We start from the raw sequence: 15,301 nt of genomic DNA on the forward strand, positions 1-15,301 counted from the left end.
AGCCTTTCATGAGGTTGTTATTAGTAGAGTAGAGTAGAGTAGCCTTTCATGAGGTTGGTATTAGTAGAGTAGAGCAGCCTTTCATGAGGTTATTATTAGTAGAGTAGAGTAGAGCAGCCTTTCATGAGGTTGTTATTAGTAGAGTAGAGCAGCCTTTCATGAGGTTGTTATTAGTAGAGTAGAGTAGAGTAGCCTTTCATGAGGTTATTATTAGTAGAGTAGAGTAGCCTTTCATGAGGTTGGTATTAGTAGAGTAGAGCAGCCTTTCATGAGGTTGGTATTAGTATAGTAGAGTAGCCTTTCATGAGGTTGTTATTAGTAGAGTAGAGTAGCCTTTCATGAGGTTGGTATTAGTAGAGTAGAGTAGAGCAGCCTTTCATGAGGTTGTTATTAGTAGAGTAGAGCAGCCTTTCATGAGTTTGTTACTGGTAGAGTAGAGTAGAGCAGCCTTTCATGAGGTTGGTATTAGTAGAGTAGAGTAGCCTTTCATGAGGTTGTTATTAGTAGAGTAGAGTAGAGTAGCCTTTCATGAGGTTGTTATTAGTAGAGTAGAGTAGCCTTTCATGAGGTTGTTATTAGTAGAGTAGAGTAGAGTAGCCTTTCATGAGGTTATTATTAGTAGAGTAGAGTAGCCTTTCATGAGGTTGTTATTAGTAGAGTAGATCAGCCTTTCATGAGGTTGTTATTGGTAGAGTAGAGTAGAGTAGCCTTTCATGAGGTTATTATTAGTAGAGTAGAGCAGCCTTTCATGAGGTTGTTATTAGTAGAGTAGAGTAGAGTAGCCTTTCATGAGGTTGTTATTAGTGGAGTAGAGCAGCCTTTCATGAGGTTGTTATTAGTGGAGTAGAGCAGCCTTTCATGAGGTTGTTATTAGTGGAGTAGAGCAGCCTTTCATGAGGTTGTTATTAGTGGAGTAGAGTAGAGTAGCCTTTCATGAGGTTGTTATTAGTGGAGTAGAGCAGCCTTTCATGAGGTTGTTATTAGTAGAGTAGAGCAGCCTTTCATGAGGTTGTTATTAGTGGAGTAGAGTAGCCTTTCATGAGGTTGTTATTAGTGGAGTAGAGTAGCCTTTCATGAGGTTGTTATTAGTGGAGTAGAGCAGCCTTTCATGAGGTTGTTATTAGTGGAGTAGAGTAGCCTTTCATGAGGTTGTTATTAGTGGAGTAGAGTAGCCTTTCATGAGGTTGTTATTAGTGGAGTAGAGCAGCCTTTCATGAGGTTGTTATTAGTAGAGTAGAGTAGAGTAGCCTTTCATGAGGTTATTATTAGTAGAGTAGAGCAGCCTTTCATGAGGTTGTTATTAGTAGAGTAGAGTAGAGTAGCCTTTCATGAGGTTATTATTAGTAGAGTAGAGTAGCCTTTCATGAGGTTGGTATTAGTAGAGTAGAGCAGCCTTTCATGAGGTTGGTATTAGTAGAGTAGAGTAGCCTTTCATGAGGTTGGTATTAGTAGAGTAGAGTAGAGTAGCCTTTCATGAGGTTGGTATTAGTGGAGTAGAGTAGCCTTTCATGAGGTTGTTATTAGTAGAGTAGAGCAGCCTTTCATGAGGTTGTTATTAGTAGAGTAGAGTAGAGTAGCCTTTCATGAGGTTATTATTAGTAGAGTAGAGTAGCCTTTCATGAGGTTGGTATTAGTAGAGTAGAGCAGCCTTTCATGAGGTTGGTATTAGTATAGTAGAGTAGCCTTTCATGAGGTTGGTATTAGTAGAGTAGAGTAGCCTTTCATGAGGTTGTTATTAGTAGAGTAGAGTAGAGTAGCCTTTCATGAGGTTGTTATTAGTAGAGTAGAGTAGCCTTTCATGAGGTTGTTATTAGTAGAGTAGAGTAGAGTAGCCTTTCATGAGGTTGGTATTAGTAGAGTAGAGTAGCCTTTCATGAGGTTGTTATTAGTAGAGTAGAGTAGAGCAGCCTTTCATGAGGTTGTTATTAGTAGAGTAGAGTAGAGCAGCCTTTCATGAGGTTGTTATTAGTAGAGTAGAGCAGCCTTTCATGAGGTTGTTATTAGTAGAGTAGAGCAGCCTTTCATGAGGTTGTTATTAGTAGAGTAGAGCAGCCTTTCATGAGGTTGTTATTAGTAGAGTAGAGCAGCCTTTCATGAGGTTGTTATTAGTAGAGTAGAGTAGAGTAGCCTTTCATGAGGTTGTTATTAGTGGAGTAGAGTAGCCTTTCATGAGGTTGTTATTAGTAGAGTAGAGTAGCCTTTCATGAGGTTGTTATTAGTAGAGTAGAGTAGCCTTTCATGAGATTGTTATTAGTAGAGTAGAGTAGCCTTTCATGAGGTTGGTATTAGTAGAGTAGAGTAGCCTTTCATGAGGTTGGTATTAGTAGAGTAGAGCAGCCTTTCATGAGGTTGTTATTAGTAGAGTAGAGTAGAGCAGCCTTTCATGAGGTTGGTATTAGTAGAGTAGAGCAGCCTTTCATGAGGTTGTTTTAGTGGAGTAGAGTAGCCTTTCATGAGGTTGGTATTAGTAGAGTAGAGTAGCCTTTCATGAGGTTGGAATAAGTAGAGTAGAGTAGAGTAGCCTTTCATGAGGTTGGTATTAGTGGAGTAGAGTAGCCTTTCATGAGGTTGGTATTAGTGGAGTAGAGTAGCCTTTCATGAGGTTGTTATTAGTAGAGTAGAGTAGAGTAGCCTTTCATGAGGTTGGTATTAGTAGAGTAGAGCAGCCTTTCATGAGGTTATTATTAGTAGAGTAGAGTAGAGCAGCCTTTCATGAGGTTGTTATTAGTAGAGTAGAGCAGCCTTTCATGAGGTTGTTATTAGTAGAGTAGAGTAGAGTAGCCTTTCATGAGGTTATTATTAGTAGAGTAGAGTAGCCTTTCATGAGGTTGGTATTAGTAGAGTAGAGCAGCCTTTCATGAGGTTGGTATTAGTATAGTAGAGTAGCCTTTCATGAGGTTGTTATTAGTAGAGTAGAGTAGCCTTTCATGAGGTTGGTATTAGTAGAGTAGAGTAGAGCAGCCTTTCATGAGGTTGTTATTAGTAGAGTAGAGCAGCCTTTCATGAGTTTGTTATTAGTAGAGTAGAGTAGAGCAGCCTTTCATGAGGTTGGTATTAGTAGAGTAGAGTAGCCTTTCATGAGGTTGTTATTAGTAGAGTAGAGTAGAGTAGCCTTTCATGAGGTTGTTATTAGTAGAGTAGAGTAGCCTTTCATGAGGTTGTTATTAGTAGAGTAGAGCAGCCTTTCATGAGGTTGGTATTAGTAGAGTAGAGCAGCCTTTCATGAGGTTGTTATTAGTAGAGTAGAGTAGAGTAGCCTTTCATGAGGTTATTATTAGTAGAGTAGAGTAGCCTTTCATGAGGTTGTTATTAGTAGAGTAGAGCAGCCTTTCATGAGGTTGTTATTGGTAGAGTAGAGTAGAGTAGCCTTTCATGAGGTTGTTATTAGTGGAGTAGAGCAGCCTTTCATGAGGTTGTTATTAGTGGAGTAGAGCAGCCTTTCATGAGGTTGTTATTAGTGGAGTAGAGCAGCCTTTCATGAGGTTGTTATTAGTGGAGTAGAGTAGAGTAGCCTTTCATGAGGTTGTTATTAGTGGAGTAGAGCAGCCTTTCATGAGGTTGTTATTAGTAGAGTAGAGCAGCCTTTCATGAGGTTGTTATTAGTGGAGTAGAGTAGCCTTTCATGAGGTTGTTATTAGTGGAGTAGAGTAGCCTTTCATGAGGTTGTTATTAGTGGAGTAGAGCAGCCTTTCATGAGGTTGTTATTAGTGGAGTAGAGTAGCCTTTCATGAGGTTGTTATTAGTGGAGTAGAGTAGCCTTTCATGAGGTTGGTATTAGTAGAGTAGAGCAGCCTTTCATGAGGTTGTTATTAGTGGAGTAGAGCAGCCTTTCATGAGGTTGTTATTAGTAGAGTAGAGTAGAGTAGCCTTTCATGAGGTTATTATTAGTAGAGTAGAGCAGCCTTTCATGAGGTTGTTATTAGTAGAGTAGAGTAGCCTTTCATGAGGTTATTATTAGTAGAGTAGAGTAGCCTTTCATGAGGTTATTATTAGTAGAGTAGAGTAGCCTTTCATGAGGTTATTATTAGTAGAGTAGAGTAGCCTTTCATGAGGTTATTATTAGTAGAGTAGAGTAGAGTAGCCTTTCATGAGGTTGTTATTAGTGGAGTAGAGCAGCCTTTCATGGGGTTGGTATTAGTAGAGTAGAGTAGCCTTTCATGAGGTTATTATTAGTAGAGTAGAGTAGAGTAGCCTTTCATGAGGTTGGTATTAGTAGAGTAGAGTAGCCTTTCATGAGGTTGGTATTAGTAGAGTAGAGTAGCCTTTCATGAGGTTGGTATTAGTAGCTCTCTAGGTTCTAGTCTAAGATCACTATCAGGGAAGGTGAAATACTCTATCACTGTGTCTCTAATATTCCTCACAGGAATTGAGTGTATTAGCTAATAGAGTCTCTGGTGGTGTTTCTAGTTTCCTCTATTCAGGTAGCAGAAGCGTAGACATGGTGGAGAGAGCCAGGGGCTTGTTGAGGTAGGAGATAACACTGTGAACAAGGGGACCTTACAGTTCCACCGTACTGGATAAGGCAGCCTGCCAGAGATACAACTTTCACCTGTCCTCGCCCCACTGCCTCCTTGAACAAAGTCCACATGATTACTGGAACACCTTGCAGAGACAGACCACACCTTGGCTTTAAGGCTGGACCGTGTCCCAAATGGCAACCTATTCCCTATGTAGTGCACTACTCTTGACCGGGGCCCATAGGGTTCTGGTTAAAAAAAAAGTTGTGTACTATATAGGGAATATCGTTCCATTTCAGACGCATCCAGAGTCGTAAGTCGTCCGGTCTGGTCTGAAGGGTTCAGTCAATGGAATACAGGGCTTGTCTCTAGTCTGTTTTTTTATATAAGGCCTCAGCAGCCAATTATAAAGAGAGCTCTCTTTAATCGGTGGCTAGCTACACTACAACAAAAAAAATAATTTGGCCAGGTTCCCATGAAGCAATTGTAAAGCCAGTCCACCACAACATACCCGAGAGTATTTTTTGATTTGCGAGGTGTAGTGTTTTGATTTCATTGTGTATTAGAAACACAGTTTTGACATCATCGTGAGGGAATTAGGGCTTCCTGGGGAAACGTTGTCCAAGGTTGCAACAGTAACCAACGGGAGACAGGGCTTTGTGAAGGGTCAGTTTAGGGCAGGCTAGCTTCATCTGTCTACAATCTGCAACCAATGGGAGGTGATTCGTGACAAAATTTGTGCTCGGTCATGACTGGAATAGAGAAACATCTGTTGCTAGGCACCCAGAACCTGATCTCCTAGCAACAGTGCCAGTTGGGATTGGGAGACTTGTGGAGGTGGGAAGGGAGGGAGATGATGGGGGGGCTGGGGCCTGTTCTGTTGGAGGCAGACAGGTGGGGGTGTGCTGCTGCTTGGGGAGAGAGAGAGAGCTCAGAGGACATGTGAAGGTGTAATACACTGATAACGGAGGCGTGTCCAAACAGCTAGCCACGCAGTCTATCGCCCGGCCGCTACAGCCAACGGAGAAATTGGTTTTGAAATGGCACCCGTCTGTCGTCACAGTGTGCTCAGCTGTTACTGTTTCCTATCCGGTTGTTTAGTAATATGTTGCAAGTTTAAGACCAAACAACTGTGCCTCATGCAGAAATCCTGTACAGAAATTCCATTGTATGTGATTAGCTCATATGGACATGGTGTATTATCTGTGTTCCTTACGTTAGGTATTCATTCAGTAACAGATTGATTAGCTCATATGGACATGGTGAATTATCTTTGTTCCTTACGTTAGGTATTCATTCAGTAACAGATTGATTAGCTCATATGGACATGGTGTATTATCTTTGTTCCTTACGTTAGGTATTCATTCAGTAACAGATTGATTAGCTCATATGGACATGGTGTATTATCTTTGTTCCTTACGTTAGGTATTCATTCAGTAACAGATTGATTAGCTCATATGGACATGGTGTATTATCTTTGTTCCTTACGTTAGGTATTCATTCAGTAACAGATTGATTAGCTCATATGGACATGGTGTATTATCTTTGTTCCTTACGTTAGGTATTCATTCAGTAACAGATTGCATTTCTGTATTTCCTATAAATAGGAGATGTGTAAAGTCATAGTAACAATCATTGACTTTTACACCAAGTCATTATGCGGTCATAGTTCCTGTTAGAGCTCTCTCTCTCTCTCTCTCTCTCTCTCTCTCTCTCTCTCTCTCTCTCTCTCTCTCTCTCTCTCTCTCTCTCTCTCTCTCTCTCTCTCTCTCTCTCTCTCTCTCTCTCTCTCTCTCTCTCTCTCTCTCTCTCTCCTCTCTCTCTCTCTCTCTCTCTCTCTCTCTCTCTCTCTCTCTCTCTCTCTCTCTCTCTGTGTCTCTCTCTCTCTCTCTCGCCCCCAGGTGGTAAGGGTAGGCAACAACATGTCTGCCACGTTGAATCTCAACACAGGAGCCCCTCAGGGGTGTGTACCTCGTCCCCTCCTGTACTCCTTGTTCACCCACAACTACGTGGCCAAACACGACTCCAACACCATCATTAAGTTTGCTGACAACACAACAGTGGTAGGCCTGATCACGGACAACGATAATTAGGGAGGAGGTCAGAGAGGAGGTCAGCAAACTTAGGGAGGAGGTCAGGGAGGAGGTCAGAAAACTGGCAGTGTGGTGCCAGGACAACAACCTCTCCCTCAACGTGATCAAGACAAAGGAGCTGATTGTGGACTACAGGAAAAGGCGGGTTGAACAGGCCCCCATTAACATCGATGGGGCTGTAGTGGAGTGGGTCGGAAGTTTGAAGTTCCTTGGTGTCCACATCACCAACAAACTATCACCGTCCAAACACACCAAGACAGTCGTGACGAGGGCACGACAAAACCCTTTCCCCCTCAGGAGGGATATAATATTTGGCATGGGTCCTCAGATCCTCAAAAAGTTCTACAGCTGCACCATCGAGAGCATCTTGACCGGTTGCATCACCGCCTGGTATGGCAATTGCTCGGCATCTGACCATAAGGCTCTACAGAGGGTAGTGCGAATGGCCCAGTATATCACTGGGGCCAAGCTTCCTGCCATCCAGGACCTTGTTTTAGTGATTCACTATAGTGAAGGAGGAGGCTCCGGTTTTTTGGGTCTCTATGATTTTGGTTGGATAGGTTTTTCAATTTCTGGTCCAATTTCTTTCTTAGGTTTTTGCATTCTTCATCAAACCTTGTCGTTAATTTCATTCATTGTTGTTCATTTCCTTCGGTTTTCTGTTTGAATTTTTTTAGATTTGATAGGGAAGCTGAGGTCAAATATACTGTTTTGATGTTCTACTGCCAAGTTTACACCTTCACTATTACAGTGGAATGTTTTGAATTTGTTGTTGCCTAATTGTTTTTTGGTAGGTTTCCACACTACATTCCTTCCATCTATAGCATTTCTTAGTATTATTCCGTTCAGTTGGCTTTGATGCCTCATGATTGAGTATTGCTCTGTTCATGTAGACTGTGATTTTGCTATGTTCTGATAGGGGTGTCAGTGGGCTGACTGTGAACGCTCTGAGAGACTCTGCGTTGAGGTCAGTGATAAAGTAGTCTACCGTACCACTGCCAAGAGGTGAGCTGTAGGTGTACCTACCATAGGAGTCCCCTCGAAGCCTACCATTAACTATGTACAGCGTGCAACAGAGCTGCAGGAGTTATGACCCACTTTTGTTGGTTATGTTGTTGTATTTGTGCCTAGTGGGGCGTATGGGGGAGTGAATGCTGTCACCACCAGGCAGGTGTTTGTCCCCCTGTGTGCTGAAGGTGTCAGGTTCTTGTCCAGTTCTGGCATTTAGGTCACCACAGACTAGTACATGTCCCTGAGCCTGGAAATTATTGATTTCCCCCTCCAGGATGGAGAAGCTCAGAGAGCTGCCCCCTGATTTTTACATCAATCTTATTTTTATGTATTTATTTTATTTAACCTTTATTTAACCAGGTGGGCTAGTTGAGAACAAGTTCTCATTTACAACTGCGACCTGGCCAAGATAAAGCAAAGCAGTTCAACACAAACAACAACACAGAGTTACACATGGAATAAACAAATGTACAGTCAATAAATCAGTAGAAAAAGTCTATATACAGTGTGTGCAAATGAGGTAGGATAAGGGAGGTGAGGCAATAAATAGGCCATAGTGGTGAAATAATTACAATATAGCAATTAAACACTGGAGTGATAGATGTGCAGAAGATGAATGTGCAAGTAGAGATACTGGGGTGCAAAGGAGCAAAATAAATAACTGTATGGGGATGAGGTAGTTGGATGGGATATTTACAGATGGGCCAGTGAAATATACCTGCGGGTGGGTGCTGCTATGGTGACCAGTGAGCTGAGATAAGGCTTGGCTTTACCTAGCAAAGACTTATAGATGACCTGGAGCCAGTGGGTTTGGCGACGAATATGAAGCAAAGGCGAGCCAACGAGAGCATACAGGTCACAGTGGTGGTTGGTATATGGTGCTTTGGTAGCAAAAAGGATGGCACTGTGATAGACTGCATCCAATTTGTTGAGTAGAGTGTTAGAGGCTATTTTGTAAATGACATCGCCGAAGTGAAGGATTGGTAGGATGGATGGATTTACGAGGGTATGTTTGGCAGCATGAGTGAAGGAGGCTTTGTTGCAAAATAGGAAGCCGATTCTAGATTTAATTTTGGATTGGAGATGCTTAATGTGAGTCTGGAAGGAGAGTTTACAGTCTAACCAGACACCTAGGTATTTGTAGTTGTCCACATATTCTAAGTCAGAACCGTCCAGAGTAGTGATGCTGGACGGGCGGGCAGGTGCGGGCAGCGATCGGTTGAAGAGCATGCATTTAGTTTTACTTGCATTTAAGAGCAGTTGGAGGCCACGGAAGGAGAGTTGTATGGCATTGAAGCTCGTCTGGAGGTTAGTTAACACAGTGTCCAAAGAAGCGCCAGAAGTATACAGAATGGTGTCGTCTGCGTAGAGGTGGATCAGAGAATCACCAGCAGCAAGAGCGACATCATTGATCTATACAGAGAAAAGAGTCGGTCCGAGAATTGAACCCTGTGGCACCCCCATAGAGACTGCCAGAGGTCCGGACAACAGACCCTCCGATTTGACACACTGAACTCTGTCTGAGAAGTAGTTGGTGAACCAGGCGAGGCAGTCATTTGAGAAACCAAGGCTGTGGAGTCTGCCGATAAGAATGTGGTGATTGACAGAGTCGAAAGCCTTTGCCAGGCCGATGAATACAGCTGCACAGTATTGTCTCTTATCGATGGTGGTTATGATGTCATTTAGAACCTTGAGCGTGGCTGAGGTGCACCCGTGACCAGCTCGGAAACCAGATTGCATAGCGGAGAAGGTACGGTGGGATTCGAGATGGTCGGTGATCTGTTTGTTCACTTGGCTTTCAAAGACTTTAGAACGGCAGGGTAGAATAGATATAGGTCTGTAGCAGTTTGGGTCTAGAGTATCTCCCCCTTTGAAGAGGGGGATGACCGCGGCAGCTTTCCAGTCTTTGGGGATCTCAGACAATATGAAACAGAGGTTGAACATATTGGTAATAGGGGTTGCAACAATTGTGGCGGATAATTTTAGAAAGAGAGGGTCCAGATTGTCTAGCCCAGCTGATTTGTAGGGGTCCAGATTTTGCAGCTCTTTCAGAACATCTGCTATCTGGATTTGGGTAAAGGAGAAGCTGGGGAGGCTTGGGCAAGTAGCTGCGGGGGGTGCATTGCTATTGACCGGGGTAGCCAGGTGGAAAGCATGGCCAGCCGTAGAGAAATGCTTATTGAAATTTTCGATTATCATGGATTTATCGGTGGTGACAGTGTTTCCTAGCCTCAGTGCAGTGGGCAGCTGGGAGGAGGTGCTCTTGTTCTCCATGGACTTTATAGTGTCCCAAAACTTTTTGGAGTGTGTCCCAAAACAAATTTCTGTTTGAAAAAGCTAGCCTTTGCTTTCCTGACTGACTGTGTGTATTGGTCCCTGACTTCCCTGAACAGTTGCATATCACGGGGACTATTTGATGCTATTGCAGTCCACCACAGGATGTTTTTGTGCTGGTCAATGTTTTTGTGCAGTCAGGTCTGGAGTGAACCAAGGGCTATATCTGTTCTTAGTTCTACATTTTTGTGAAAGGGGCATGCTGATTTAAAATGGTAAGGAAATTACTTTTAAAGAACGACCAGGCATCCTCTACTGACGGGATGAGGTCAATATCCTTCCAGGATACCCGGGCCAGGTCGATTAGAAAGGCCTGCTCGCAGAAGTGTTTCAGGGAGCGTTTGACAGTGATGAGGGGTGGTCGTTTGACCGCGGACCCATAGCGGATGCAGCTAATGAGGCAGTAATCGCTGAGATCCTGATTGAAAACAGCGGAGGTGTATTTAGAGGGCAAGTTGGTCAGGATAATGTCTATGAGAGTGCCCGTGTTTACGGATTTAGGGTTGTACCTGGTGGTTTCTTTGATAATTTGTGTGAGATTTGAGGGCATCAAGCTTAGATTGTAGGACTTCTGGGGTGTTAAGCATATTCCAGTTAAGGTCACCTAACAGAACAAACTCTGAAGCTAGATGGGGAGCGATCAATTCACATATGGTGTCCAGGGCACAGCTGGGAGCTGAGGGGGGTCTATAACAGGCGGCAACAGTGAGAGACTTATTTCTGGAGAGATACATTTTTTTTAAATTATTAGCCCAAGCCCCATACGATATTTATAGTCCGAGGGGTATTCAGGTCATCCCCATAAGAGCTAACAGGCATAGGATCATCTGCAGCTTCTTGTCCAGTGAGCTGAGTCCAAGTCCATTGGCCAACCATGGTGAGAGCAGAGCAGACTGAGCATTCAACAGACCTCCCCCACCATATAGGGATGGGCAACTCCAGTCCTCGGGGACCAGAGAGGTCTCATTATCCCCCCCCCCCCCATCCCTAACAAACACAGCTGATTTTGAAACTCATTGCATTTTGTGACCTGTTGATTATTGGAGGTCTGTTAGCTGGGGTCTGGAGTCAGGACATTAGGCAGATGGGTCACGAACCAGGGCTGTCTGATAACTGAAGCTATAATGGTGAAGAGGGTCTGTCCGTAGACTACTGTCAGTCTACCATCTGACTAGTGGACCTTCCCCTGACAGAGCTGTCAGTCTACCGTCTGACTAGTGGACCTTCCCCTGACAGAGCTGTCGTGAACACATTCAGGCCCACATCTGCTTTCCATACTGAGCCTGTTATGAGCCTGTTATGTCATGAACTCTCTCTCTCTCTCTCTCTCTCTCTCTCTCTCTCTCTCTCTCTCTCTCTCTCTCTCTCTCTCTCTCTCTCTGTCTCTGTCTCTCTGTCTCTCTGTCTCTCTGTCTCTCTGTCTCTCTGTCTCTCTGTCTCTCTGTCTCTCTGTCTCTCTGTCTCTCTCTGTCTCTCTCTGTCTCTCTCTGTCTCTCTCTGTCTCTCTCTGTCTCTCTCTGTCTCTCTCTGTCTCTCTCTGTCTCTCTCTGTCTCTCTCTGTCTGTCTCTGTCTGTCTCTGTCTGTCTCTGTCTCTGTCTCTGTCTCTGTCTCTGTCTCTCTGTCTCTCTGTCTCTCTGTCTCTCTGTCTCTCTGTCTCTGTCTCTCTGTCTCTCTGTCTCTCTGTCTCTCTGTCTCTCTCTCTGTCTCTCTGTCTCTCTCTCTGTCTCTCTCTCTGTCTGTCTCTCTGTCTCTCTCTCTGTCTCTCTCTCTGTCTCTCTCTCTGTCTCTCTCTCTGTCTCTCTCTCTGTCTGTCTCTCTGTCTCTCTGTCTCTCTGTCTCTCTCTCTGTCTCTCTCTCTGTCTCTCTCTCTGTCTCTCTCTCTGTCTCTCTCTCTGTCTCTCTCTCTCTCTGTGTGTGTGTGTGTCCACAGCCCTGACAGGAAAGATCCTCCACTCCATCTCAGCAGCAGGTTTTGAGATCTCAGCCCTGCAGATGGTAAGTAGCTTGCATAGTCAGTCATCATAGTCAAATCTGTGCCATGCCACTTGGACCCACGGATGATGATGATGATGCCGTTAACCTGTTTAGACCCACGGGTGATGATGATGATAGCGTTAACCTGTTTAGGACCACGGGTGATGATGAGGGCGTTAACCTGTTTAGACCCACGGGTGATGATGATGAGGGCGTTAAACTGTTTAGACCCACGGGTGATGATGATGAGGGCGGTAAACTGTTTAGGACCACGGGTGATGGTGGCGTTAACCTGTTTAGACCCACGGGTGATGATGATGATGGCGTTAAACTGTTTAGGACCACGGGTGATGATGATGATGGCATTAGCCTGTTTAGATAATGGATTGTAGTTTCTACAACAGGTTGGTCGAAACAATCATTGTGATTGGTTGAGATGCGTTCTAAGCCATACTAAAAAAAACTGTTTTAGCACGGGTAAGCCTATGACGCAAAAATGGGCATCTTGTTTTTCTGTTCCGTCTGAGAGATCCCTGCACGTCTATTGTTCCATCAGCCCAGCCAGCCAATGTATTAACTTGATCTCCACTGTAAAAAGGCATCTAGACATTATTTCCCCTTGCTTCTAGCCTAACATTTAGTTTTTTTCAACAACGGGGGTTTGTACAAATGTTTCTTGTCTTTCTCTCGACACTTGGGAACATCGTTTCAATATTGAAATTGGATCTCCACTGTCCTGTTGAGAATGAACGTGACAGGAAGAGACTGACAATATTTTCTCAGCCAGTCGAAATCACAAATCAGCATCATTTTTTTTTTATATATATATACAAAGAAATGTCAATAGAAAACAGATAAAACGACATGAAATTCAGCTACTTCTGGCTGCACTGTTTGACCTGGCCGTGTTAGCCGTAGTTGGCTAGCTAGCAAGCAAGGGATAAGAGCGTTGCCATGGAACATTTAAGAACGAACGACTAGATACAGAACAAAAAGACTGATCGTCTGGGTCCCTGGCCCCCTGACCGATAGAATGAACGGCCAGCCGGCTTGGCTAGCAGCCAAAGATGTGTCGGGACTAGGCCTATATCTTCATTGAGGGATGAAATAGTAGCCTGTCAATACATTTATCATCGTTGCTTAGCACGCCCTCTCGTGTACAATTGTTTTAAGACAACATGACACATGGGTGATGATGTAAACCTGATTAGATAATGGATTGTAGTGGACAACATGACACATGGGTGATGATGTAAACCTGTTTAGATAATGGATTGTAGTGGACAACATGACACAGGGGTAATGATGATGTAAACCTGTTTAGATAATGGATTGTAGTGGACAACATGACACAGGGGTAATGATGTAAACCTGTTTAGATAATGGATTGTAGTGGACAACATGACACAGGGGTGATGATGTAAACCTGTTTAGATAATGGATTGTAGTGAAGGGACAACATGCCACAGGGGTGATGATGGTGTAAACCTGTTTAGATAATGGATTGTAGTGGACAACATGACACAGGGGTGATGATGTAAACCTGTTTAGATAATGGATTGTAGTGGAGGGACAACATGACACAGGGGTGATGATGATGGTGTAAACCTGTTTAGATAATGGATTGTAGTGGACAACATGACACAGGGGTGATGATGTAAACCTGTTTAGATAATGGATTGTAGTGGACAACATGACACAGGGGTGATGATGTAAACCTGTTTAGATAATGGATTGTAGTGGACAACATGACACAGGGGTGATGATGTAAACCTGTTTAGATAATGGATTGTAGTGGACAACATGACACAGGGGTGATGATGATGGTGTAAACCTGTTTAGATAATGGATTGTATTGTAGTGGACAACATGACACAGGGGTGATGGTGTAAACCTGTTTAGATAATGGATTGTAGTGGACAACATGACACAGGGGTGATGGTGTAAACCTGTTTAGATAATGGATTGTAGTGGAGGGACAACATGGACCTTTCCCATCCTCCTCTCAGCACCCATGTTTTTTCTCTGCAGCTGTATTCCCTAGGCCCTCAGTGCATTCTCTACTGTTCTAGTGTGACCCTGGCAGTCCTGATCAATCCACACCGTACATCCACTGCTGAGATCAGTGACCTTTCATAGCTCTGCCATGACAGAGGCTGCCCTCGCCTCTCTGCTCTTCTGGAAGGGGCCCTGGCCCTGTGCATCCCAATTATTTTAATTTGTGTAGCACATTTAATTACGGAGAAATCTCAAAGCTTTAAGTAGGAAAAACAAAACAACTAAACAAAAGAATACAAAATAATCAAGACAGTTAAAATGACAGGGGAACAGTAGGGAGAGAGTGATGGACAGTGTTGGCCCTGGGGCACAGTAGGGAGAGAGTGATGGACAGTGTCGGCCCTGGGGCACAGTAGGGAGAGAGTGATGGACAGTGTCGGCCCTGGGGCACAGTAGGGAGAGAGTGATGGACAGTGTCGGCCCTGGGGAACAGTAGGGAGAGAGTGATGGACAGTGTTGGCCCTGGGGCACAGTAGGGAGAGAGTGATGGACAGTGTCGGCCCTGGGGCAAGCAGGGGCACAGTAGGGAGAGAGTGATGGACAGTGTCGGCCCTGGGGCACAGTAGGGAGAGAGTGATGGACAGTGTCGGCCCTGGGGCACAGTAGGGAGAGAGTGATGGACAGTGTCGGCCCTGGGGCACAGTAGGGAGAGAGTGATGGACAGTGTCGGCCCTGGGGCACAGTAGGGAGAGAGTGATGGACAGTGCTGGCCCTGGGGCACAGTAGGGAGAGAGTGATGGACAGTGTCGGCTCAGGGGCAAGCAGGGGCATAGTAGGGAGAGAGTGATGGACAGTGTCGGCCCTGAGGCACAGTAGGGAGAGAGTGATGGACAGTGTCGGCTCTGGGGCACAGTAGGGAGAGAGTGATGGACAGTGTCGGCTCTGGGGAACAGTAGGGAGAGAGTGATGGACAGTGTCGGCCCTGGGGCACAGTAGGGAGAGAGTGATGGACAGTGTTGGCCCTGGGGCACAGTAGGGAGAGAGTGATGGACAGTGTCGGCCCTGAGGCACAGTAGGGAGAGAGTGATGGACAGTGTCGGCCCTGGGGCACAGTAGGGAGAGAGTGATGGACAGTGTCGGCCCTGGGGCACAGTAGGGAGAGAGTGATGGACAGTGTCGGCCCTGGGGCACAGTAGGGAGAGAGTGATGGACAGTGCCGGCCCTGGGGCACAGTAGGGAGAGAGTGATTGACAGTGTCGGCCCTGGGGCACAGTAGGGAGAGAGTGATGGACAGTGTCGGCCCTGGGGCACAGTAGGGAGAGAGTGATGGACAGTGTCGGCCCTGGGGCACAGTAGGGAGAGAGTGGTGGACAGTGTCGGCCCTGGGGCACAGTAGGGAGAGAGTGATGGACAGTGTTGGCCCTGGGACACAG

At 45.0% G+C, this 15,301-nt stretch overlaps 1 protein-coding gene across 1 annotated transcript in view; it reads left to right on the plus strand.

Moving 5' to 3' along the window:
• Window positions 1–15,301, plus strand: part of nme7 (NME/NM23 family member 7) — a 177,546-nt gene that overhangs the window by 72,626 nt on the left and 89,619 nt on the right. The window contains exon 8 of the mRNA XM_055941122.1: window positions 11,827–11,891. Within this exon, the coding sequence (XP_055797097.1) occupies window positions 11,827–11,891 (65 nt within the window). The remainder of the gene's footprint in view (window positions 1–11,826; window positions 11,892–15,301) is intronic.

The sequence above is a fragment of the Salvelinus fontinalis genome, chromosome 12 (assembly GCF_029448725.1).
Source record: "Salvelinus fontinalis isolate EN_2023a chromosome 12, ASM2944872v1, whole genome shotgun sequence".
NCBI lineage: Eukaryota > Metazoa > Chordata > Actinopteri > Salmoniformes > Salmonidae > Salvelinus > Salvelinus fontinalis.